The 25,191-nt window shown below is 45.0% G+C and overlaps 2 protein-coding genes across 2 annotated transcripts in view; both read left to right on the forward strand.

Annotated features, from left to right (window-relative positions):
• The window catches only part of CFAP61 (cilia and flagella associated protein 61), a 134,891-nt gene extending 112,806 nt beyond the window's left edge, over nt 1–22,085 (forward strand). Inside the window, exons 25-27 of the mRNA XM_064509885.1 lie at nt 18,845–18,935; nt 21,257–21,505; nt 21,879–22,085. Of these exons, the coding sequence (XP_064365955.1) occupies nt 18,845–18,935; nt 21,257–21,457 (292 nt within the window). The 3' untranslated portion in view covers nt 21,458–21,505; nt 21,879–22,085. The remainder of the gene's footprint in view (nt 1–18,844; nt 18,936–21,256; nt 21,506–21,878) is intronic.
• Nucleotides 22,086–22,970: 885 nt separating this feature from the next.
• On the forward strand, nt 22,971–25,191 carry INSM1 (INSM transcriptional repressor 1). Its single transcript, XM_064509886.1, has one exon. The coding sequence runs from the start codon at nt 23,090–23,092 to the stop codon at nt 24,338–24,340; it is 1,251 nt and encodes a 416-aa protein (XP_064365956.1). The 5' UTR covers nt 22,971–23,089; the 3' UTR covers nt 24,341–25,191.

Consider the following 25,191-nt stretch of genomic DNA (forward strand, 5'->3'; position numbering starts at 1 on the left):
CTTCACCAGAATATGAATAAGATATTGTACACTGATAAGGACAGAGAAATAAGAATTCCTGATGAAACTGGGGGAAAAATCCAGTCAAGCCCTTGACATAATGACAAAAGATTGGTTTGTATGACAGATTTAGAGAACAGGGGTTTCAGCAGGCATCCCCAAAGATGAATTCCCCTGAAGAGGACTCAGGACTTCACCAGAACTGGACGTGCATCTTTTCCAATTCTGATGCGTTCTGCAGTTCTCTTCCTATGGTGTCTCTTCATTATAAATGTTACAGAGTACAACACTTCAATTTTTGATTCTCATCTTGTACAACAAGACAGAGATGAACCCAAATGTCAACTGTTGGGTTTGAAGGTTTCTTGGACAAAAATGCTTCTTTGCACATTGCACTCCAGGAGAGCCGCTGCTGAGAGGCGTGTGAAACTTGTGAATTATTACCACAGCAGACATTGAGGTCGATTTATAGAAAATGTTGGTTTTGTTTCACAGGAGAGGAATGGCACCCAGCAAATGCAAAGTTCACATAAACAGTGTATTGTCAATAGGTTTTAAGCAGAACCTGAAGGAGGATGGCATAACTGTACGAGATAGGGGCTAAGATGGCAGATAATTTTTGAGCACTGTCACAGCTGATCCTGTTCAGCTAATATATTTTAAGCACTGGAAAAAACTCAATATTCAGATGTAGCAAGGTATCATCAGGCTTTTCCATGGTGTTACAACATGCAAACACATCTGTGACCTAATCTTTTCTATGATGCACAAAAGCGGCCAGACACTTAGGCCTTTGCTGTTTGCCCAGACCCTGTTGCAGGGGCAGTCGTTGCATGCACTGGCAAGTTTCACTCCAAGAGCAACATCTGGGAGGATAAATCATCTTGCTTTGGGATTTCTGGCTGCAGCATAGCTAGCAGGAGTTTCCTGACCTTGACAAAATCAGCATTTGCTCCTTTTCATTCTGTCGCTGTCTCGAAGGTCTCTACACCTCTGTACTGCTGGGGTGTTTTCAGTGTACATTACCCAATCGCTTCTGCAGCCTCCTTTTAAACACGTGTTTCTCCAGGCACTAAGTCATTCTAACTAATGCTTTGAAGGACCCAGGGGCAGAAGTGATAATTTTGGCAGCACCAGAATAATCGCAGCAGTGCAGAAGAATGAAGGCACCATGACCAGAAGCCGTTACCATTATAGCAAAGACAGAGCAATTCTGCTGACCACTTTGGTAAAAATCGTCAGTTTTCTTTTCCACATCTAAGGGCATAGAGCCTAAAAAAAAAAAGTTCTGAAAGTGTAATTCATTATTGCTTGCCTGTTTTGGGAATTAGCAAGCCACATCTGGGGACAGGGGAGAATTTGCGCTTTTTTTTTTTTTAAAGCACTTAAAATGCCTTTTTGCAATTACTGCTTAATGGACGTTTATATTCAAACTGCTGAAAAATCAGTCAGTCCTGTGGTACAGTGTTCTGTCTATTCTTCTACCAGATGAAAATAAAAGAGGCTATTTTTAATGGTTTTGGTCAGGTCTTCTACTGGAGAAGCCAGGGGCAATGTGGTGAAGATGCTGATTATCCTCACCCAACTGAAATCAACTTTATCACCTACCGATCTGATTCAGCCTGAGGTAGGGCGTAGATGAGGACTGCCCAATACATTAACTGGAAAGTAAATAAGGGAACTTCAGGAGAGTGAAAGGATTGTCTGAGTGTAAATGCATAACCCCACTACAAAATCTAAAGTATTTGCCTAGAAAAAAAAAAGACATTAAAGCTGAGAGAAGCAGCCATTTTGGTCTGCAGCTTAGGAGGTATAAATAGTAAAAAAAAGCAAAAGAGGGAGGGGGGGAAGGACAATAATTATTTTGGTATTGATCACTTATCTTAGCAAAGTAGTATAACTGTCACTATGCCCACACATGCCATTTTCACTTGGGCCAACAGTTCCATGCTACACACACACGCGCGCGCACACACACACACACACTAATAAGCTTTTGAAAGCTTTATTTGAAATAAGCCCTCATCGAGAACTTGTCGAAACTTCTACTTCTTCGAGCTTTGATTCTCCCTCTTTTAGTATATCTTCACCCTACCGCATGAACAGTGCTTACCGCATGCCCTTTGCAGGAGCCCAGCGTACATGCACAAAGGCGTGCTGATGGTCCTTCTTGGTCAGTCTTTTGGAAGACTGGACACATTCATGTGAAATCTGTACAAGCTTGCTCTCTCTTGTATGATGGTTTATAATCCTCTGTGTAATACCTCTGTGTCCCACGGGCACCCTGGTACAAGGAGTAAACCAGGACCCCTGTGTAGCTAACCCACAGTCCTTGCTCTTGCCTTTCCAGCACCTTTACAGCCCAGCATATTGCCCTCACCAGCCCAAGGCCCTCTGTGCAGCTGCCATTACGCACTCTTAACAGCTACACACACAGATTTTAAAGAGATGAGACATTAACTTTCCAAATGGAGAGCTTATTTTGTCATGAGAGCAATTAAGAACGTATTAGCCTCTTTGGCCATCATGATAGGATCCTCGCACCGTGCACAAGCTGAGCGGGGGATTACAAGTAAGGTCAAGTTCTAAACAACCATAGAGATTTTTGAAATCTCAAGAGGGATGAAGATCTCGGTGATGATCCGTTAATAGGATGAGTTGGACCAGTCAACATTATAACACTAGGACAGGCAGCTTTATCTTATCCCAGCATGTATACTCACTGGGGAAGTCATCAGCTTCTGCAGAAGACAGGTTGTATCTTAACTAGTCTTAGTCATAGTTATTTGTTGGCTGGAACTCCTAGGACCTTACCAGGGTTGAAGTTTTGCAAGGTCAGAGATCCCTTCACATCCACATACTCACAAGCACCACAATCTGCATGTCCGAGTGGTCTGACCAAGATCACTTGTGTGCAACACAGAGGGACACCACTCATCAGCTCCTCATCACATCTCTTGAGCTCTTCTTAATTAGCTATGATGAACTAATTTTGGACTTGCCTTTCATATCCTTTAGAGGTGGATGTAGTCTGGGATCTTCTGCTCCATTATTTTATCTCACCTCTCATAAGTCTGGGGCAAAATTCCTGAATTTCAGTTACTATGTTTTCCTTATTTCTGGCTATTCCTATATTCCTGGCTATTTTATTGAGTCCAGTCCTGTTCTTCATCTTCTTTATGACTCATCTTTAGGTCAGTTTGTTCCTTCTCTTCTTGCTATGTGGTCATTTGAATGAAATCAAACATATGGTACTCTCTAGCAATTAACACATGCTGTTCTTCAACCCTTGTTCTGTTGTTTCTTCTGGTGCTTTCACATACATACGTGCACACATACACATTCATATCAGTCTTAATATTTCAATTACAAATGTCTACACGATGAGGAGGATAGCTTCTCCAGCTGGTTTAAAAGATGAAAGACAGACAAAAGCAACCCACGGCAGCAAAGGACACCTTCCCCCAGGAGTTGTCACCTTTGCCTGCTACTGTTGTTCGTTTGCAGTCAGCCAAGGAAGAGTTAAAGGTCTAGTGAGAAAAGGAGGAGACAGCGAGAGGAGGTAGAAGACTGCCAGTAATCTCCATATAGCAGTCCTAGCACAAAGCAAAAATCCACTGGAAATTGCTTCTCTCAGGAGTGGGTAGCACAATGGAAACAGGCTGGTAATATAACATCGTCTCATAATATATAAAATTATATACACAATATATAAAATGCAATGAATATTCATATAATATACTTACATATAATACAATAACATTGCAGTCCAGTCAGCTGCTTTCACAGGTGCTACTGGGCCAGGCTGTTTCTAGGTTGCTAAATTCCCTGTACTCTAAAATAATTAAACAAAGTATGTGATGCTCTCTACCCACTAAACATTATGTAAAGCTAAACTCTATTTCAGAAAAAATGCAGCTATTTCAGAAAAATGCAGGTCATCTGGAAGCAGTTTTGTCATTCTGTAAAAAAAACCCTGTGAAGTAACTTTGTCTTCTGGTGTATTTATTGGTACCAAGAAGTTGAGGAGATAGTAGTATTTTACTTCCATCTCCTGTTTCATTCCTGTAGAGTGAATTCATGCACGGTAACATGACCATAAAGCCACCATAGCCATCTGCATTTTAAGGCACTACTAATTATTATACATCATAATTACACATAAACCACTATCAGGCTGAATTACAGCTGCACAGACAATCTGACTGAATTCTGGTCTTTCTAAATTTTTGACTGTTCAGCTTTGCAAGCTCCATAGTGTTTAATTTAAACTTGACAGAGTTTTCAGAAATAGCAAATAGGCATCTGGCTGGCATCTGTGCAAATGGCTATTCAGCAGGACAGGAACATCTATCTATAAGTACTCCCCTGCCCGCTGCCCCCTGAGCTGATACGATGACTAATAGCAGTAGTGTCTTGCCAAGCATACTGGGGCCCCTCACTAGAGGAAGGAGACCCTCTCAAAACTATTTCACACCTGCCCGGCAAACCCAGTCCAACCTGAACTACCTGAGGCTCTTAGCAAAGAGTGCTCCTCCATTTACCCAGGCTCAGTCCGTGTTTCCTCTGTTCGGGCATCTTCCTCCTCCTGCTGTGAGAGCTGCAGTGAGGGGTGGGAGGTGGAGGAGAAAGCACCCTCACACCCAAAGGGGAAACAGCTTAATTTGCATTATTTTGCTTCTCACTGCACAGACCCAGCCCTCAGCAGCAGTTTCTGGAAATGTCCAGCTGAGTTTCCAGTTGGTGCAACCTCCCTTCAGGCCAGTTCTTCAATGAATGAGCCTGTGACATTCTTAGAAGGCACTGTTGAGCAAGAGGAAATTGTGATTTTTTTTTTTTCAAAAAGGCCTAAAACTTTGCTACCTGTAGAATTTTTTTTTTCAAATGAATGAAGCAAATATCATATCTTGCCAATCTGCAATTCCTTGTTCCATGGTTTGAGGAGCAGTCAAAGAATAGATTCCATGAACTTCTTAACTGGGATAAACAAGTATTTTCCAACAAGTGTTAATCTTATAAATAGATGAATTGTTAGAGCAGAAATTACGCTCCTTTTCCACTTAACAAAGTAGGTAAAATAATGTCTGGACATTTAGCCTGTGGTGAACAACATGGAAAATACACCTCCAAGTGGTTAATATTTGGAAAGCTAAAAGTAGTTATACACAAACACCTAAAAAAAAAGTTCCGCAAAGTGAACACAACCTTGATAAACTGTGTACCAACTCAACTTCCAGAAGGACGTAATGCTGTAGCTACCCCACATATGCATGCCTGTCATCCTTCTCTTTTGGTAGAGTACACTACTTACCTACAACCTTAAAAATTCTCTATAAATTCTGTTAAAGCTAGGGATGAAAAGGCCATCCATTAGAAAGCCATTAAACTGAAAAATGTTTCAGCATCTCATGTGAGATGAATATTTTCTTGAGGCTTTTACGCAGATAAGGAGTAGTGTCTTGTCTTCATTTGACAAGGAATATGAAAATGTATCAATGATTTCTCTGTGTGTGATAAAGAGAAGAAAAACTGGTTTGGGTGGTCTTCACATGATCTCTAATGATTTCACGTCGCTGCTTGAATGCAAGACTGGTGCAGCTGAATTTCTATTTTTGACCTTAAAAAACAAAATCCTTTCAAACTAGTACACATTACACCAACATCCACTTGTAGGATCTTCCAGCAAGATGTAAAGTGCCCTTAGTGAAAAGAAAATGTAGACTGTGGAAATGTTTGTGGTCTGTTAGTTAAGCTTCTAGACTTGCTGGTCTGAAACATCCATTCCCCTCACCCCTTCTTTATGCTTCTATTTTGGGGAAGGCCCTCCTCTAAGGCAAGAAAGTACAATGTCTTAATCTTTTTTGGTCTGCATTTAGATTTCCCAGCATGACATCTAGTTCCAAGAATGGACAGAGTGGAACAGCTGTCACCTGGGAGCTAATTTATCTCTGTGCAGCATGCAAATTATCTTTTAAATAATTAGAGACTGCACCTAGCAATGGATTTCCTCACTGATTTGCGTTCAGTATAAAGGCTGAAGGTTAACCCCATGATACCGGATTTCCTGACCATAGTGTGCCAATGCCATTTTCAAATTAGCATTAACAACAGGCCCTCAAGATTCTGCTAACTCGAAGAAGTAACCCCTTCCATTTGTGTGCATGAAACTGCCACTAATGGTAATAAGAAGATAAATAATGTTTCCTTTTGTTGAGAGAAAAGTTCCATTGATTTCCGTATGAGTTCCGCATGATTAAAAGCTGCAGAACTTGACCCACAACCAATTAAAGATGAAAATATTTCTCTCACCTTTCCCTTCCCCCAACAGTAAATTTACTCGGTGTAGGAAACCAAGCAGGCTGGTGGACATCCATCCCCCTAGCCATGGTGTGGGTCATAAGGATCCACCAGTGTCTGCTGCCCCAGCCTAGTCCCATGCCAGCAAAGGAAGTTTCTCAGCCCCAGATTTGCACGACCAACAGTGGGATGCCCCTAAACTGCTCTGCTACCCAGCACATCTCTCCCAGCCAGCTCTATGCACATCTCTCCCAGTGAGCTCCCTGCTCTCAGAACTGCCAGCCCCAGGATGAACAGAGGTCTGATGACGGCCTGCATATGAGAAGCTCCCCATCGGTCTCAGGGAACATGTTCTTGCTTTGGCAGTGCAGTAGCCTGTTCCTTCCACATCTTCTGCATTGAGGTTTGGGGAGAACGGAGGGTTGCATCTATAGTCATCCAAAACCCACTGAAAAAAGATGGATATCTCTTATCCCAAGGAAGAGCTGTTTGGCCCTGAGAATGTGGCTGCACTTGTCATATTGATTATATTTATTCGAAGACTTTAATAAGTTCATAAATTTATGATCTTAGCAAGCAATAATTGAAAAGCAGCATAAAATCATCTGACTATATTTCCACAGTCGCTTGGCTACAAAATGCACCAGTCTCACCAAGAAGAGTTTCATCCTCATTTGTCATTTTACCACAAGAAAAAAGGCACAATTTGCTATCAGAGACAGTGACCAGTCCATCTGTCTCCTGCCCCCATGGCAGGTGGCCTCCTTCAGGTCCCTTAGCTAGTTCATTCCTCAGCACAGAGATTTCAAGCTGTGGTTGTCTAATATCAGGGCAGTCAAGACTATAGCAGGCAAAGACACATTACGCTAATGCTGAAGATTATGTATATGAGCCTATTATGTCACCTGGACATTTAGCAGCATTTGCTAGGCTAGCTTTGGTATCCACTTCAAGAAAGAGTTTTTGTAATTTTTATTGAGTTAATTTCTCCTAAGGTTGCCTCTTAAAAAGGTTCAACTGAAATTTGCACTCCCAAGAGTGAGGCTCTTCCCTGATAGGAAGGACTTTTCTTCAAGGAAAAAGAAAGCAAATTCCAGTAAGTTTAATATGAAGTGTTCCCTATACCTCCCTCCTTCAGTCCTCTTGGAGGTCTCTGGTGCTTCCTGAAAGCATTCAAATTCTTTCCGTTGCCGCAGCAGGTAAAAGGTGGGATGAGGGAGAGTTCTCCAAAATACTTCTTGTTTTATTTTAAAGCTCGTGGATTTGTTGTTGGTCATTGGTGCTTCACGGAACTTCACAGAAGAGGAACGTGCTAAGTTTTGCTGGCAAGGGACACTGTTTTGTGTTCTGCGGAGGTGAAGCTAACTGTAAGACAGTTGCCAAGTTATAGGACGTATCCATAGAGCAGTGGAATCTCCCTCGGCTGCATCTGAAGTACGAAATAGATAATTAGAGGGGTCTCCTGAATCTTGGCAACCAAATGAATGCTTGCTGGCATCATGCCTTTAATATGATAGAAAAGTGCTTCATATATGCTTCATTTGGCGTTAATGAAAATCAAATGTACTAACATAATGCATAAAGAGCTGGTCCACTAGTTTCTAAAACTAAGTAGTTTATTTATCAAATTAGGTGTGAGTGGTTTTTATACTTGGGATTTTGTAATACCGTATTCATGAATCTGTTCACAATCATGACCTGCAGAAGATGCTGGCCGCATCATGTTGACGAGGCAGTAATCCTGATGACAAGGCGAAGGGATACGTACTGCTGGTGCATGACAGGGAGTGCAGCAAAGGCGGCCCTGTGCAACGAGCAGCACACGTTTGGGCTGACAGGGAGCAAGAATCCTGTTGGAGGCAACACCATTATGCCAGTCAGTTTTTAAAACACCCTCGGGAATTTTGTGTTGCTCAACCATCCCCTTTTCACACCTCTTCTCATACCTGTACACCAAGTTTACTTTCTGTGTACTGCTGAAGTTAGTAAAATGGTTTATGTTAAACACCTTGTGTATTTAACAATTTCCAAAGCATGGTGACAGGCTAACATATGCTGTAGCAACCAAAGTGCTTTGAATAACACATAACACCTCCTATAAGAGTACTAAGTGCTCCTTTTATAGTGCTGTAGTGTGTGTATGGGAATTGCTTGTATGATACTACTTCATTTGCCAAGACAGTCATGTGTATTTATTGATATGTCACGTGTAGTTCCTCATTAACTTTGAGAGGTCATAAAGCTATCAGAGCGATTGGCTAGTTAATGCACTTTATGACGGGTGACTTGTTTGATACTGCCAAAGTTAAAGAAAAGGGTTTCCACCTCCTGATTTGTTGTCTGGGGAGGGCTTCCTTCAGGGCACAGTTTGATGAGGTTCCCAAGGCTGGTCAAAATAAGAAGAGGAATCAGTAGTTCAAGGGATTATCTGGCTGCATCTACATTAATGTTTCAGTTCTTACCAGAAATGTGCTTTTAGTCATCCATGCTTCAGTTTGCATCGTGGAGCGATCTTGGTGCAGATAGGCTGGGTATCTTTTAGAAGAAACTGAACTGCAAGATACACTGCAGGAGTGGCCCCCAGCTGCACTCCATGAGACCACACTAGAGCTGGCTGAAAGTGAGAAAAATCAGAACAAAACTCCTGAAACACACAGAGTGGATGTCAAGGCCGCTCCTGTTGGTCTGCACTACCGACCAATGTAGCCTCAGCCTTTGATATTCAAAAGGTAAAATAGTTCCTGGTAAGTGCTGAAATGCTGGCAATGCCCTCACGCTCTGTATTAGTTCATTTAAGATAAGGACTATATTTCCTTAAATTAAAAATGAGAAGAAAACAATGGGAAGGATTGTCAGAAGGTCTTTTTTTTTTTTTTTTTTGGTGATAAAAAGACGCCAAGTAATTCCTGGGTGTGCACTGAGAAGTAATAAAGCAATTCCTGGTTCCTATTCTAAAAGGCAACACTTGGAGATTAATATTTTGCTGTGTATATATAGGCCTTCCCACCTAACAGCTGAGGAATGGTGCAGGTCAGTTCTATGAAGCAGTCCCAGAAGGCAGGGTGCATTTTAAAGGATGATTAGTGGAGAAACCTTTCAGGATCAGTCATCCAACCTGAGCTCAAAAAGACTTTGTTACTTTCCTTTTTATAACTTGGTTTCTGATTTTTTAAGGACTTTGTCTGACTCACTTGACAATCTGTCCTTTATCCTGCATAGTGGTCTCAGGGAGAGCCAGGAGGAACATCCAGTCATCACAGCAGAGCAAAGCTATTATTTGCTGCAAGGTGCAGGTACACTCTCAGAGTGCCTTATCTCCCCTGCAAGCTTTGGGGTCTCCAAAGTGGGGGCTCATATTTCCACCAACCTGCAAAGGCCAATTTGGGAACTGGTGGCATCAGGGCCAAGGTCTGTCATGAGAAACCTCCGCTGGCCGGCGTGAACCAGAACCTCTCTGGCAACTAGGAGGAGATTGGAGAGTGGCATTTGAATCTGGCAAGAGCCACACATGGGACGAAAAAAGTGCAGTGGATTTTGCTTAAATGTAGTGACAAAGGACTTTTTTTTTTCTCCTGTGCCAGGGTGGCAGATATGATTCAGTGCTCATGTATGAAGGGAACAAGCAAAGTATAGATGCATAGATCCACAGTGATCCACTTCAGATGTGGGCTAGAAGATTGTCGTTCGCTGCTGTTAGCGTGGGGGCATGAAAACAGGCCAGCAGTCCTCTTCCTGTGTGCAGCTGACCCGTTGTGGATATTTCTCATTTTTTAAAATGTGGATTTACACATAAAAATTAGCCTCTGCTGCTCAGTCACATTTAGACGGATGTACTGCTGGGCATCCCCACAACCAGAGGTTTAGGCTTTTGGAGCAAAGTGGTGCGAGGTTACACGGCAACTGCGTGGCAGCTCTTGGGGGCCTTCTGTGGACGTAGGTGTGCAAACCTTGTGCACCTCCCATTCACTAGGAGCATATGCTTATTGCTAAATTTCAGTTTTGTCCTCAGGAGCCCGAATTCTTTACCAAAAACATCCTGATGCAAGGCCCTAAACCTTACTGACTTGCAATAGGATACGGGCTCCCAAACAGAAATGCCTAAAGGGAGTCAAACTCGCATTCACGAAGATGCGTTGGAAAATTCCACCCAGAAACTATAAAACTGGATAATGTTACCGGATGCATCAGTAGCTGTTCTCTTCAGATGCTCTCATTTATGCTCACATTAAATTTTTTTGTGTTAGTTATGCAGGCTAAGTGCTCGAAATACTTTTAATCAGTATAAATAACATTTACTTCCTTTAAAGTAACCACTTTGACTTTCCTACTTCAATTCAATTCACACATCATAGTGCTATTTGCATTAAGCTAAAAGTGATCAAATAATCAGTGTCATTTTATCAGAGTTTAAGCAGAAACACCCCACTGGATTGTTTAATGACACAATTTTAATAAATCTCACAATATAACAGGGAAATTAGGGAAAAACTGAACATTTAATTTTTTTTAATATTATTTTTTAAAGGACTAGGTAAAGATATGAATTTAAGATGATTTATGGCCTGGATAATCAGAGTTTATTTGAACATGAAATAGATGCTATGTACAAAGGTTATTTTAAACCAGACTTTCAAAAACTAAGAGCAATTGTTTATTAAAAGAAATACTAGAATGCATCGCTGCTTGAAATGTGATGGATCCCATAACCTTAGCACACAACAATTACGGTTAAGGGATTCCACCTGAGGCTTTTGTTCATCATGCAGACCATGAGACTTGTCTCCCGCAGGTGGGAAAAAAAAAAAAGAAAGGATATGTGGCAGGTAGTGAGCATGCTTAAGAGGGACTAATGCTACTCTACACTTTACGGCCTAATTAGAGGAAAATTCATGTGCTTTTTATGAAAAGAGAGCCAGAATAAGGAAAAAGGAACACAGGAAGGGATATTAAAGCACTAACAGCTTTTTCTTTTTTTTCTACTGGAATTAAATGCTAACCCCAAGGTACACTGGTAGAGCTGTACTTAGCTAACAAATCAATGTAAATAACAGACCCCTTTATGTGGCTTTAGATTTATATATATTTAATTAACGTAGTTTTTAAGGAATGGCTAACTTGCCAATGAGGAGCTGGGTTACTAAGAAACCCCATGTCCAAATTAGAACGGAAAGGCTAGTCAACTAAATCTTACCATATGAATTTGCAGTCAAGCCCTCCTGATTCATATTAATAATTATGAAAACCATTATGAATGATTGAACTCTGTGAATTAATAAACAAGTAATTGTAGAAAAGCAATCATACCACTCCACACAGCATATTTATTGACTTTGTGAGTCAGATTTAATTTCCTATTAATTGTTTTTCATAATACATTACATGTGATATAGTATTATGTGAAAAAATGCAATAAACCTTACTTCAGGATCAGACATAATTTTCTTGTACAAACAGCAGATAGCAATGATTTTATACTAACTTTAAAGAGCACAGAGTTTAGAAAGTTAAAAAAGCAGTTTAGCAAGGATCAGCTAGCTATCAATGACTGCTGCTATTTAGTGAAATATATAAACTTTACAAAACACCAGTGCTGAAATAATGAAGAACATCTCTCTAGGATACTTAGAATAGGAAAGAACTGTAGTATTTCAACATGAAGCAGGTATTGCTAAAATTTGTTTTCCAGTGGGGCCCATAGGTCATGAAACTTTATGACCTGGAAATGTAACATTTCCAGGATATGAAAAATACAGAAAACAAATGACGTGTCGGTCAACATGGATAACCAGCCTTTGCAAACTGAAGATGCTGGCAAGCAATACACATAAGTATATTACAAACCGTGACCCAAATCCCATTCATGTCAGCATGTCTCTGCAGTGACTTCAGTGGGGTTTTGGACTTGGCCCAGTGGGATCAGGCTGGTCCTCCAGGAGGTCTGGATTCAGTGGCCATTTTTCTTAAGCAAGAACTGCAGGATGAGTTACGCTGCTCTATGTTTTGCTACTGCAGCTACAGACAAAAGGACTTTATATACCTCAGATTTTAAATCAGTTGTCTTTCAAATAAAAGACCTTGCTGCTTTGGTCATAGTCCTGTTAAAAGTAATAACTAAGTGCAGACTTCCTCTCTGTGATTTATTTATCTCTGTTGAAAAAGTGCAAGAGAAATGTCAGCCTCTAAATTAGTGTAGTGTATCATTATTTTGTAAATCTGCCCAATAAAATAAAACAGAGAGCCAGATTCAGTGTCCATTAAAGTCTACTGATTTCACTAATCGTTAGGTCAGAGCAGTAGCAGCCCTCGATTAGTGAATTTAACAGAAGTAACTAAAATGCTTGGACCTATAGCTGTTCAGTGAGCAGAACTACAGAGCAACAAGTTAAGCATCTCTCTTGCTACAACCATGCTGTTTTTTCAGCATTTGTTTCATTGTTCAGCAATTGTAAGTAAATCTTCAGAAATTACAAAACAGGGAATGTTTTACATTCTTTGTGATTCAAGAAAAACGCTTTCAGCTAATGCAATATAGAAGTTTACACAAATTAATCTTGCTTTACATCTACATATACGAGCTGTCTTTTGAAATTATTGGTCAGCTGATATTTAGCAGGAAATATTCAGTGTTTTTATTTATGCTGTCATTCATTATTATGAGCAAGTAAATTTATACTGTACAATTCCTGGTCCGGCTATGCAAGGATAGCTTAGAAATATCCTCTTATGCTTTACTGGAGTCATCACCATATCTTTCTAATTAGAAATAGTCTCAAACATATGCATATATTTTCCCCAAAACAACACATCTTCTCTTTTCCTGGCAAGATGGGACCTCTCTTCTTACGTGCATTTGTGTCAGAGAAAAGACACAGGTACCTTCATAGGTACTTCTAGCATAACTGAAGTTATACTTGAGCCCTTGTCAGCTTCGACTGCATCTATCCTGTCCTACTGTTTTGGTTCATGTTATTTTTTAATAGCAACAGTTTTCCTCTTACTGAATATACAGTGGCAAAATTAAGGAGAAGGAATGAAGTACACTGAAGTAAAGGCACACCGACACTTGCGTAGCTTTTTCCATCACGTGCCAAAAGCGCCAATGAGAAAGTCAGCTGCCATAAACTAGCAAGATCGCTGTAAGTTTAGAGTCTAAACATGTTAAGAAATGGCTTAGAATATTTTGAAGTCTGAATATTTGAGCACTGATACAGTATCTTCCAGATGTAGAGAGATTTGCATTTCAAGCATTACACTTCTTCTTAAAAAAAAATTTGTTACACCAGAAAATGAACATCTAGCTTGGATATTCACTATATTGTACTAAGTGTGGGAAGCTACAGAGAGGAAAGGGGACTTTAAAATCATCCCCTGTAAATCTGCGAGTTGTGCATCACTGACTCTGTCTTTGTGTACTAAAAAATTTGTGCCAAAAAGGAAACAGAAAAAGCCTACACTAGGTTTACTGTCTGCTGGAGTTACATAAGGTATGTAAAGCCGCGTAGCCACGAGGGGACAGTGATCAATGTATTAGGCTGATGTGTATCAAGTCTTCAGCACACTGGTAGCACATTCTGATTACAAGCTATTCAGGCCAAGTATTTTTTACCCTGCCTCTGTAAACTGCCCAGAATAATGGACATTTTGCCACAGATCTAAGAGTTACCACAGCGTAAGTAAAACAGTACAGGATAATCCATGCTGGACTCAAGACAGCTCTTTTGACCGGCAACACTTAGAAAAGTGTGTCCTCCTCTTACTTCTGCCTTGAGGACAAGCACAGAGTCAGTGCTGGGGGCTGCTCTGGCAACGACGTGTTGTACATGTGTACGTACACTTACAGTGCGAGATGGCAGAAAACACAACTTTGAAAAGAGGCCTGTTGAGGTTAATGGAAAGCAAGCCAAGGCATTAGTGAATTTGAGACTGCTTTATTAAGAAATGAACACAGACTCCTCAGATTTCAAGAAATTCATACTAAGCCTAATGATTTAGAGGCATTTAACACTTGCTTTGTAATGAAAGCTACAAACAGATTCAAACCACTTCATAGGTTGTCTGAGATGCTGAACTTATATTCTGCATATGTGTGTGCGCGCATGTGTGTTCATGAGTGCGCGAAACAGTGCCACTACCAGGTAAGCAAGGAAACTGAATTTGTTTTTATTATTGTTGTTTCCATAAAAGCTGTAGGTAGCAAGAGAACACCAAGAACAGACACAGCATCACAAAAAGCTTTAGTTAATAATGTAACAGTAATCTGTGGAAGGATTTTTCAAAGGCACCATCACAAGGAACTGGTGCCCACCCACCCTCTGAGCTTTCAAAAATCCCCCTGCTTTGTCCCAGTCTAGGGGCAGAAAGAAGTTACCGATAGCATAAGAAAAGGCAGTGGAGAACGTCCTGCTGATCAGGTCCGTCGTTAAAATTCTCTTCACTGGATTCTGCACTGGAGGATAGCTGTCTTGGCATGCTCACAAGTCCTGGTAATTCAGTAAGCTCACCTGCAGGAAGGGATTATTCCACAGGATTTTAATGAGCCGTCAGGTCTGCATTTCCCAGTGCATAAGGTGTGCCCACAAGCACGGTGGCACCAGTTATCTCTGCTGTCATCTGGTTCATAGAAGAAAAGGAATTAAAGTAAGTAAAAACATATTACCATCCTCATACTAAAAAGAAAAGCACTATTTTTAGGCTATAATAATGAGATTTACTTACACATAAAAAGGAATAAGAAAATTAAACCTTTTTAAAATTTGGGTTCTGATTTTTTTTGCCATTTTAGTATGTTCATATCACTGTTTTGAGTTTCTCTTTCCACTAGTGATTTTTTTTGAGAGGATCCCAGGATTTCAGTAGCTGAGATTTTCCAAGAAAAGTATCAAACATGAAAAACATAATGACAAGAAAACACAATTGAGAACAATCCTCATAAGCACATCTGGTATGAAATGATAGAATATAAATGGAAATTATTCAGGCCTCGTCTTGTTTCATTTTCATGAAGAGCAACCCAAACTGCAGAAGTTTGGAAAACATTACAGTGGTGTGCTAAAACTGGTCTGTATTAGTATTACAGTTATGCCAAGCTTGCAAATGGTACAGGATCATGTCTACCAGAATAGATAAATCTGTCTAGGGAGCTGGTCTTCACCATTCTGCCATTACTTTGTTGCTGTGGGACTTTTCCTCTTTCTCCTCCTGTGATAATTTTTTAAAGCTTTATTTTTTGCCTTTTATTTTTGTCGTAAGAACTCTGTGTGTTACTCTTACAGTTTTCAATCCAACTTTTACAGTCAGTGGCAGAGCTCATGCCTGTTGCAACTGACTGACATGATGGAAACGTTGCCATGGGTCAGTGGCAAGTCCTCACTGTCCTTGCTTTGGAGTGCTGGTATGCATCAGAGAAGCACTGCGGCTTCATAGTTAGCTTTCATGTAGACAAAAATGCTGTTCTCTGAAAGTGGTGTGTAGTTGCAAATTAAATGAGAGTCTGGAGAATAAATATAGATAGCTCTCAGACTGAAATTCATTTGCATGCATATTCCATTTTTGTTTGCTCGCAGTGGCCAACTTCATTTTTTTTAATGCTGTATCTCTAAAAGGGAAAGATTCCATTTCTTTTGTATAGGATGCCACTAAATATTTTCCTCCTTCTTCCCTTTCATCTAACGTAGGCTACACATTGCAAATGAGGCAGAACAGACTTTAAATACTGTTTGTCAATGAAAGGCGAGAACAGCTTCCTAGCAACAAAAAGGATGTCAGTTATTGTCTTCAAAAGGAGACCATTTCATCTCATCCAGTTACAAATGCCTTCCAATGATAGCTTCTGTAGATATAAAAGTCTACCAGCAGGGATCCCCGTTAGGAAGTGACCAAGTTTGAAAAACCTGTTGTGCTCCTGGCAAACATTGTCATCTTGTACATATTTAGCCTGATCACTCTGGCAGGTTATGAAAGACTAAATGGTGCAAACACATGTGGCAGATGCTGCTCTCATGATAGTTCAGGAGCCTTTGAGCCTCTGTTGGTAGCATGCCAGCTTCATCTTGTGCACTGAGGAGCATTATACTTTCAAGCCTTCTACAGCTTGCCCTGAGGGACTACTGCTGAAGTGATAATAAAATTCAGAATGAGCCCCAGAAAGTCAACTTGTTGGTTTGGCTTCAATTTTTTTTTTTTCATTACTGAACTTCGCTTTAGCAGCCATATGTAGATCTGCTTTCTCAAAAGCACCAGGTGTTCCATTAGAAAGGTGATTCTATCTAAAAAATAAATAGATAAAAATGGAGAGCCAGCAAAGAGTGAACTGTTTGTATCTCTAAATTTTCTTTGATGGTTACAGTTCTTCAGGTGAAGGGAAGTAAAGGAAATCTGGCAGTAAATGTTTATTTACTGATAGCTCGTTTTGACAGACTAACTGGAAAATACAGACATTCTCCATTCCCTGAATAAGGGCATTTTATTTGTGCCTAATATTGTAAACTGGTGACAAACATCAGGTTTTGAGTTCCAAATCTGGAAATACCAAGGTGAACAGTTAAAGCTGCACTTATCAGCCAAACTGGTAACGATAGAAATAATACATAGCATCCCTAAAGCATTTTATAGACATCATTTAATACTCACAACATCTCAGTGAGGTAGGTGAAAAACTTAATTAAGGAACGCAGTTAGAAGATTTGCCTCAATCGGGAGATGAAATCACTATCAGAGTCAGAATTAAAACTAAGATGCTAGCTTAAAAAGATAAAACAAAATGTTTGGCCAGTGGAACATGGCTTTTAGCAGGGCATAATAGTAAAAATACAGAGTCTTTAATTATCTTCGTGTTTTCTAGTACGTAATCCCCCCCCCCCCCCGCCTTTTCCCTGCTTTGGTATCTAGTACCAACATTAAGGTAAAGGTGTGGGCTGGGAGGCTGGTGGGGTTTTTTTGAAATTGAAGTTTGTTTAAATATTTGGGGAATATCCTTTTCTAGCTCTCTGTACACATTATAGGTATATAATTACTTAAATAATGATACTTAGAGCTGAGCTCATCTTTTCTAGCACTTCTAACATCCAAATGAACAGGCAGTATCAGTCCTGGCAACATCCTACCAGCCTGCTGCTAGAGACTCCTAGGCTGGGCAGCACTTGCCATAGTAAGAGCGCAGGATTTGTAACAGCACCAATAAATATTTTTACTACGGAAACATCTAACGGAGGGAGTCCCACTGTACCAGTTACTGTACCAGTCTGGAAGAGAGGCAGCCGCTGTCCCCGAGAGCCTACGATACCAGGAGACACGCAGATGAAGGGAGCATGGCGGAGAGGGGAGAAACAGCACATGATGGAATGAGCATGCAAAGAAAAAAAAATGGCAACGTCCTGCCAGGTACCTAGCATGGTGAAGTCTCTGAAGTGTGGGGCATTAGCAAGAGCTGAAGTTTCATTCAGAGAAGAGCAGGAAGGGGAAAATAATACAGTTTGATGTTACTGGAAAAAAAAACCCATCAGATGCTAAAAGGAAACTGCACGACGTTTTTTGTAGAGACAGAAATGTCAAAATTGCTGTTAGATTTATCTCCTTTTAATTTGCTTTGTCCAGTTGCTCATTTAAAGAACACGCTTCTGAATCAGGGGATAGCATAGGCTTACTCGCAGCAGTCCCAGGGACGTCGCTAGCTGCGCTGCCAAAGACAGGAACTCCCAGACTCCACCGCCTTCCTCGCTCCCGCTGCTCTGAGCGACCCCGCTGCCATCGGTTTAGGCATGACTTGGATGGATGTGTTGCACCTCATAACTCCAGTTAGCACTAACGAGAATTACACACACAAAGAGCATCTCTATTAACAGATTACTGAAACCGCAAGTGTTATTTTTCGTTCTAGAAGAAACAGGAATAAACCACAGCTTTGTACTCTAGCTGCTTTCAATTCCATTTAAAGCATTGAGATTTTACATCCAGTCATGTCCACTCAGTCCTTTTACTACTTTTTCACAGGAGAATGTTGTTATGAATGCTGGCACTGAAAGAAAAACGAAAAGTTACAAGAGCTTCCTCCTAGAATCGGTTCAATTTAGCGTCAGTGCACTAGTGCAAAGAACATATTGCAACACCGTGGTGGCCTGTTTTTCTGGCCTTTATTAATCCAGAAACCTTAATGATGAACAACATTTGTGTCATTGTCTACACAAATTTAATTTGTTTATGCAGCAGTTCAGTTAATCCTGCAATCTGCTTTTCTCAAATGAGGACAGATAATGGAGACACCGTTCTTTACAGGTCTTCAGGCTTTTAAATTCTGATAAAATCAGGATTCTTCACTGGGTCTTGCCACAGCTCTGAATTAAGCCACTTTAAATGTAATTACTGAAGCTGGCTGTACATCAGGAACATCCATTAAAAGAATTGATTGACCATGCTGTTACGGGAGGCATTTTATGAACAAACGATCATGATGGGTCCAGAACTGTAATTTATAAAGGCAAAAAAGCAGGTAAATACTTTATTAGTGGTTAATGAGAGGTTCACAAGATAACTAAATTTCTTTTTTAACCAGCTACTTCAGGGAACCTTGGTCCATGGCCATCTATCACGATCGGTTTATTGATCTTAAGAACGAACTGCGCCAGATCCTAATGACGAGTGAGGTAAGAAAAATAACTGGAGAGGGCATTTTATTATTTGGGTAATTTGTCAGTGTTGTTCACTTTGGTTTCTTTTCCCATCTTTCTCCTAAAGCTTTACATTTCTGTTTAGCTATTGTCTTTGGGAAACCTGAACATATTCAATACCTAACAGAGGGATTTCACCAAGTTCAGCATATGTTTCATGTTTCAGCATATGTTTCAGCAGTTTTGTTATTTTTACATATTTTCCAATTTGCCAGTAGAACTTGTAATTAAGTTACTTTGTTTTCTTACACAGCATTTTTGCATTATACATGCAGTTTAGTGCAACTCCCTAGCAAAATCTGTAAGCTTATGCATTCAGTTACCACTTTAAAAAAAAATGTTTCATAATATGAATACACTACCTGCCATCCTAAACTATCTGGACCTATGAGAAGTAAATCTTTCAACATCTACTGCTTTTGGGAATGGCTTTTGTAGCTGATAGAGGGAAATCAGCTCGCTTTTTCAGTTATAACTGGATTTCCTGAGTAAGGATGAAATGAAAATGTTTGCTAATGCTGCAGCTTCAGTCTTAGCACTGCAGACCTCGGCATAAAGGCTCAGTCCATAACTTTGCCTTCTCAAAATCTAAAGTACACTGCATTGTATGAAAAGCACCCTCAGACTACAGCAGATTTCGGACAATTTTAAGACACCCCCTCCCCCCGCTTCTCCCCCAAATATGAATTTCTAGCTGATCTAAAACATAATTACAGTCTGAGTCTTGATACTTCCAACCCACTATTTGGGACCAATTTACCGTTTATCCTCATGCTGCTTTTGCTTTTGTTTTACATACTGAAATTCTGTGTGACTGCATTTTTTAAGCCTTCACTCTATAGAATTTTTAACAGTGTAGGAAACAAACAGAAAGAACTATAAATGGATACAAAAGGAAGAGATGCCGCGTGGACTGTAGCCCACTCATTTATATGGCCAAAACTGTGGTGTGCTGTCATGTGTCACAGCTGTAGCTACACAAATGCCCGACCCCTGCCTCCTCCCAGAAGGGCTAGATGTAATTTTCCTTCTGTTGTCATGATATAGAAGGTGCCTCAGTGCAGTTTTATTTTAGATTCTCTTGAAAGACATTTATAAAAGAACACAAAATGAAATTCTGTGCAGAACGGAAGGCCTGATGAGAAGTGTTTTTCTTGCCATCACTCAGCCCTGCTTCACATGCTGCAAATGTGAACAACTTGAGAGAAAGGGGAATTGGTGTCCTACAAATGTCAGAATTAAAGACTTACTTGCCTCACCCTTTTCTTGTGGCAGCAGTCCTGACACACAAAAATAGTCTCACTGAACTCGCTGAAAACACCTCTATGAGTCAGAATTGCTTACATGAACATACGTTACTGCATCTGTATCCGAACGCCACTTTGTCACTACTTTTTGCATTTTTATTCTGATTTTCCTCACGGTGATTCTAACTACCTTTGTATTTACTACATGTCACACGTGCACCTATGAAATATATTATAAGAGCTCTGAAATTGGCTGTATTTCCATATAGAGCAAAAGACCTACTGCCTTTGTTTCCTGTGGCTGACATTGCAGCTCATTTAAGCATGCAGACGAACTAGCGGTGAAATGTAAAAATGAGGAAAAAACGACACATCCAAAAGAGATGAACATAAGAACTGTGCACGTAAATGTACAAAAGGCAGACAGTTCTGGTTACCAGTCCCACAGAAACTGCAATTCAGTCTCATATACTTAGGGATAATATCTAAGTAAGCGTACGCTAGTCATAAGTCATTCACGCGTAGGAAAGAGAGGTACAGCTGATTTGGGGGCTAATTTTTTCTTAAGCTATGCATTGAGACTTTGACCCCAACATTGCCTTTAACTTGTGGCTTGGGTGTAGGATTTTCTCACCCATCACTGAAAACCGAGCGATCATGCTTGGCATGTTTACCCTCCTGCAGGACCGCAAACGTGTTTATTTCAACATGCAGAGCTCCAGCTATGCAAACATGCAGATGGCAGAGCTGCGTTTCTGCACCTACATCAGCTGCTGAAGCCCTACTGTAGGACGCACATGTGCGCCTAAGATTTTCTGGAAAAGGCACTTGTCATCGATAAGAAATAATGGTCTGATTTTCAAATAGCAGCTGGGGCTGCTCTGAAAAAAAATCAGAAGGGGCCGGTGAACTACACCTCAGGCTCCGATACATCGGGGGCCGGAGCCCTCCCGGGGGCAGGCCATAGGGGACGGGAAGGTGGTAGGGGACGGGAAGGTGGTGGCGGGCGGGCGCCACGCAGTGTCACCCCTCCGCCGCCTCCCCTTGCAGGTGGGCAGCAGCGCCGGCCTGGTGCAGCTCCTCCACGGCCCGGGCGACGGCGACGACACGGACGAGACGCCGCAGCAGCTTCTGGAGAGGCACCTGGCGGCGGTCTCCTTCGAGCAGCGGGCGGCGAGCCGCGTCCTGGCCTACCTGCGCGGCCACGGCCGCCACCTGCCCATGTACGCGCAGCCCGCGGGCGGCCGCTGAGGGGCCGCGGCGCCCCCGCCCCGCCCCGCTCAACAGATGGCACGTGAGGTTTGAATGCCGCGGCGCGGCCGTTAATTGTTCCCGCCGAGCGCCGGCCCCGCGCGGACAGACGGCGCAGGGGGGAGGGGGGGCGCGCGGCCGTGACCCGGCAGCTGCGGGCGGGCGGGCGGGGGCGCCCCCGGGCGGCGGGGCGGGGCGGGGCGGGGCGGGGCGGACGGCGCGTGCCCCGCGCGGGGGGGGGAGGGGGCGCAGCTGTATGCTAATGGCGCCCGCGGCAACGGCCGCCACCGCCGCCCCGGGAGCCCGCGGGGCGCTGCCGCCGCCCCTTTGTGCGCGGCCCCGCCCCGCACGCCGCGGCGAGGGGATTTATCCCCTTCACCCCGCTTTATTTTTTTTGTTTCTTTCTCTTTTTTTTTTCCAGCTGCCGGGGACCAGCAAAACAAGCGCAGAAAGCAGCCTCGCGGCACCTCCGCCGCTTGCCGGGGGTTAGAATTCGCAGTTTCGTCGTTTTCGCCTGCTTTTTCCACTGCGAAGTCGGGGGGCAGGTTGGGTTCTTCCCCCCCCGCAAAGGGTACAAATTTCGCCGCGTTATCTAAAGGGTAAAAAATTAAAGATTTTAAAAATCTGCCCCCGGGAGTCGTGTGCTCACGCCGCCGCCCCCTCCGCAAGCGCCGTGTAGCGGGAAAGCGAGGACGGGCGCGATTTCCAGGGTAACGACACAAATTGGAGCATCGCGGGGGGGGGTCACACACCACAACGGCGAGGGGCTGATTTCCCTCACAAAGGTGGCGGAGCCGCAGCGCGGGGCAGCCGGTCGGACCCCGCTCCGTCTCGCACCCGGCGCCGAGCGGCAAGCGAAAGGCACCCGCGGGTCGCGGCTCGCCGAGCCCTCGGGCGCTGCGCTGGGCGACTGTTTCGAAGAAGGAGCGTTTCCCCGCCAGAGGAAACGCGTTCTCCGTAATAACAACAATAAAAGTTTTCTTCTCACAACGAGTTTTCTTCCCCACCCCCAAAGGGCTCCCCCAGCCCGATGCGCCCTCAATCAACAATTCGTTGCTCCCGCGGGGGCGGCGGGGAGCTCCCGGCGCTGCGCTCCCGGAGCCCGGCCCCGGCCACCGCCGGGGCTCTGAAGAGCCGCAGTGCCGCCGCCGCCGCGGCTCCCCGGACGGACCGTTGCGCGGCGTTTCCCGCCCGGCGCGTGTCGCCCCCCTTTCTCCCCCTTGCGCGGCGGGTGCGCGGCGCGCGCCGGGCGGGCGCACAAAGGGCGGGCACGTGCGCCGCGCGCGAAGGGGGGATAGGCGGGGGGCGGGGCGCGCGTGCCACCGCCCGCGGAGAGGGGGGTCCGTGGGGAGGGGCCCCCTCAGGTGCAGCCGCGGCGGCTCCACCCCGGCGGGCGGCGCCGATTGGCTGCGCGCGGCGGCGGGCGGCCAGAACAATGGCCCCCGCCCCGCTTAAAGCCGGCGCGGCGGCGGCGCCGCAGGCAGAGGGGACGCGTGTGCCTCCGCCGGCCGCCGCCCGCTGCTCCGCCGCCGCCTCCGCCGCAGGGGCGCGGGAGGCGGCCGCCACTGAGGCGCCGCGCCCCCCCCCACCTCCTCCCTTCCCGCCCTCAAGTGCCTTCGTGGCGGCCCGAAGATGCCCCGCGGCTTCCTGGTGAAGCGGAGCAGGAGGCCCACACCGGTGTCGTACCGGGTGCGCGGCTGTCGCGAGGCGGCCGCCGCCGACCCGCCGCTCCTGGCCCTGCCGCAGCCGCCGCCGCCGCGGCGGGAGTCGCCGCCGCCGCCGGTGCCCTTCGGCACGCCCGATGCGGCGTGCCAGGCGCTGCGCAGCCCCACGCGGCCCGTCAGCCGGGAGAAGTACCTGGAGCGCGGGTTCAGCCTGGGCTCGCCCATCTCGGCCGAGTCCTTCCCCGCGCCCGCCGTGCCCAGCACCATGGACTCGCTGCTCTTCGCCCCCGCCGAGCTCAAGCTCTGGGCCGCCGCCGCCGGGCACGCCGAGCCGCCGCCCGCCGCCGGCCCTGCGCCGCCGCCCCTGCCGCCCGCCGTCCGCCCGCCGCCGCCCGCCAAGCGGCCGCTGGGCCCCGCGGCGGAGCCCAGCAAGCCCAAGGCGCCGGCGGGCAAGAAGGCGAAGGCCATCCGCAAGCTCACCTTCGAGGACGAGGTCACCACATCGCCCGTGCTGGGGCTGAAGATCAAGGAGGGCCCGGTGGAGGCGCCGGCCAAGGCCCGCGGTGGCCCTGGCAGCGGCGGGTGCCGGCCGCTGGGCGAGTTCATCTGCCAGCTGTGCAAGGAGGAGTACGGCGATCCCTTCGCGCTGGCGCAGCACAAGTGCTCGCGGATCGTGCGCGTGGAGTACCGCTGCCCCGAGTGCGACAAGGTCTTCTCCTGCCCCGCCAACCTGGCCTCGCACCGCCGCTGGCACAAGCCGCGCCCGTCGCCCGCCACCAAGGCGGCGCCTGAGCCCGCCAAGGCGGCGGCGGAGCGCGAAGCGGGCAGCGGCAGCGAGCGGGACACGCCGAGCCCCGGCGGCGCCTCGGAGGCCGGCTCCGAGGAGGGGCTCTTCGGCTGCCCGCGCTGCGCCAAGCGATTCCGCCGCCAGGCCTACCTGCGCAAGCACCTGCTGGGCCACCCGCCGGCGGCCGGCGCGGAGGAGGAGGCGGCGGCGGCGGCGTGCCGCCTGTGCCCGGTGTGCGGCGAGGCCTTCCCCAGCCGCAGCGGGCAAGAGCGGCATCTGCGCCTGCTGCACGCCGCCCAGGTCTTCCCCTGCAAGCACTGCCCCGCCACCTTCTACAGCTCGCCGGGCCTCACCCGCCACATCAACAAGTGCCACCCCTCCGAGAACCGGCAGGTCGTCCTGCTCCAGGTGCCCCTGCGGCCCGCCTGCTAGGGCGCCGCCGCCGCTGCCGCCCCCCGGGGCCCCCCCGGCGGCGGCGGGGGGAGGGCGGCGGTGCCGGCGGCGCCCCCGGGCTGGAGGCGCCGCGCCATTAGCTTTAATAACGGCTTGCGAACTGCTGGGATCCGGCTTCACGGCTTTACCCCCTCCCCCGTCCCCGTTTCACCCCTTCCCCCTTTATTATATCGTTTTTTTAACGCGAACAAATCAAACCGCTTGAAGAGCGACTCTCGTTTAGTCGTAGCCACAAATGCCTTGAACTCTCGCTATTCGATGGTCTCCGGAGGAGAAAAGATGATTTTAAGGAGAGGAGAGAAAAAAAAAATGCTGTAGAAACTGCCTTAACTGTGACATGCCAACTTCCCCGTGTTCCGTTTCCTCCGTCCCCCCCGAGGTAGCCCCACCGGTTTGACTTTTATCTGTATATGTTGGTTTGAGTAATTATGTTTATTTATTGGTTATTTATTTATATTGATTATGGAGATTGATTGATTGATTATTTGGTCGCGGATGTTTTAATGCGCTTTTTGTCGTTTCCCCCCCCCCCGCACTCCCCCGTCCCCGCGCCCTCCTGCCATTTCACTGTGCATTTTAGAAGATCTTTTTCTTTTTTCTAAAGGGATCTGCTAAAAAAAAAAGGAAAAAAAGGTTTTAACTTTTATACCTAGAATAACACACAATCTTAACCATTTTATCCTGCGCAACTGACAGCTCTTACTTTTAGATGCAATCTCTTTTTCTACACACATTATTTTCTTAACTGTTAGCTATTTATAGAGTGCTTCAATAGAACTGTTTTGACTGTATAATTATTTACTATTCAAAATAAAATATTTTCAAATTCA

The sequence above is a fragment of the Dromaius novaehollandiae genome, chromosome 3 (genome assembly GCF_036370855.1).
Source record: "Dromaius novaehollandiae isolate bDroNov1 chromosome 3, bDroNov1.hap1, whole genome shotgun sequence".
In the NCBI taxonomy this organism is placed as follows: Eukaryota; Metazoa; Chordata; class Aves; order Casuariiformes; family Dromaiidae; genus Dromaius; species Dromaius novaehollandiae.

Excerpts from the sequence above, each read along its gene's own strand:
- INSM1 (XM_064509886.1), top strand. The coding sequence starts at position 23,090 with ATGCCCCGCGGCTTCCTGGTGAAGCGGAGCAGGAGGCCCACACCGGTG.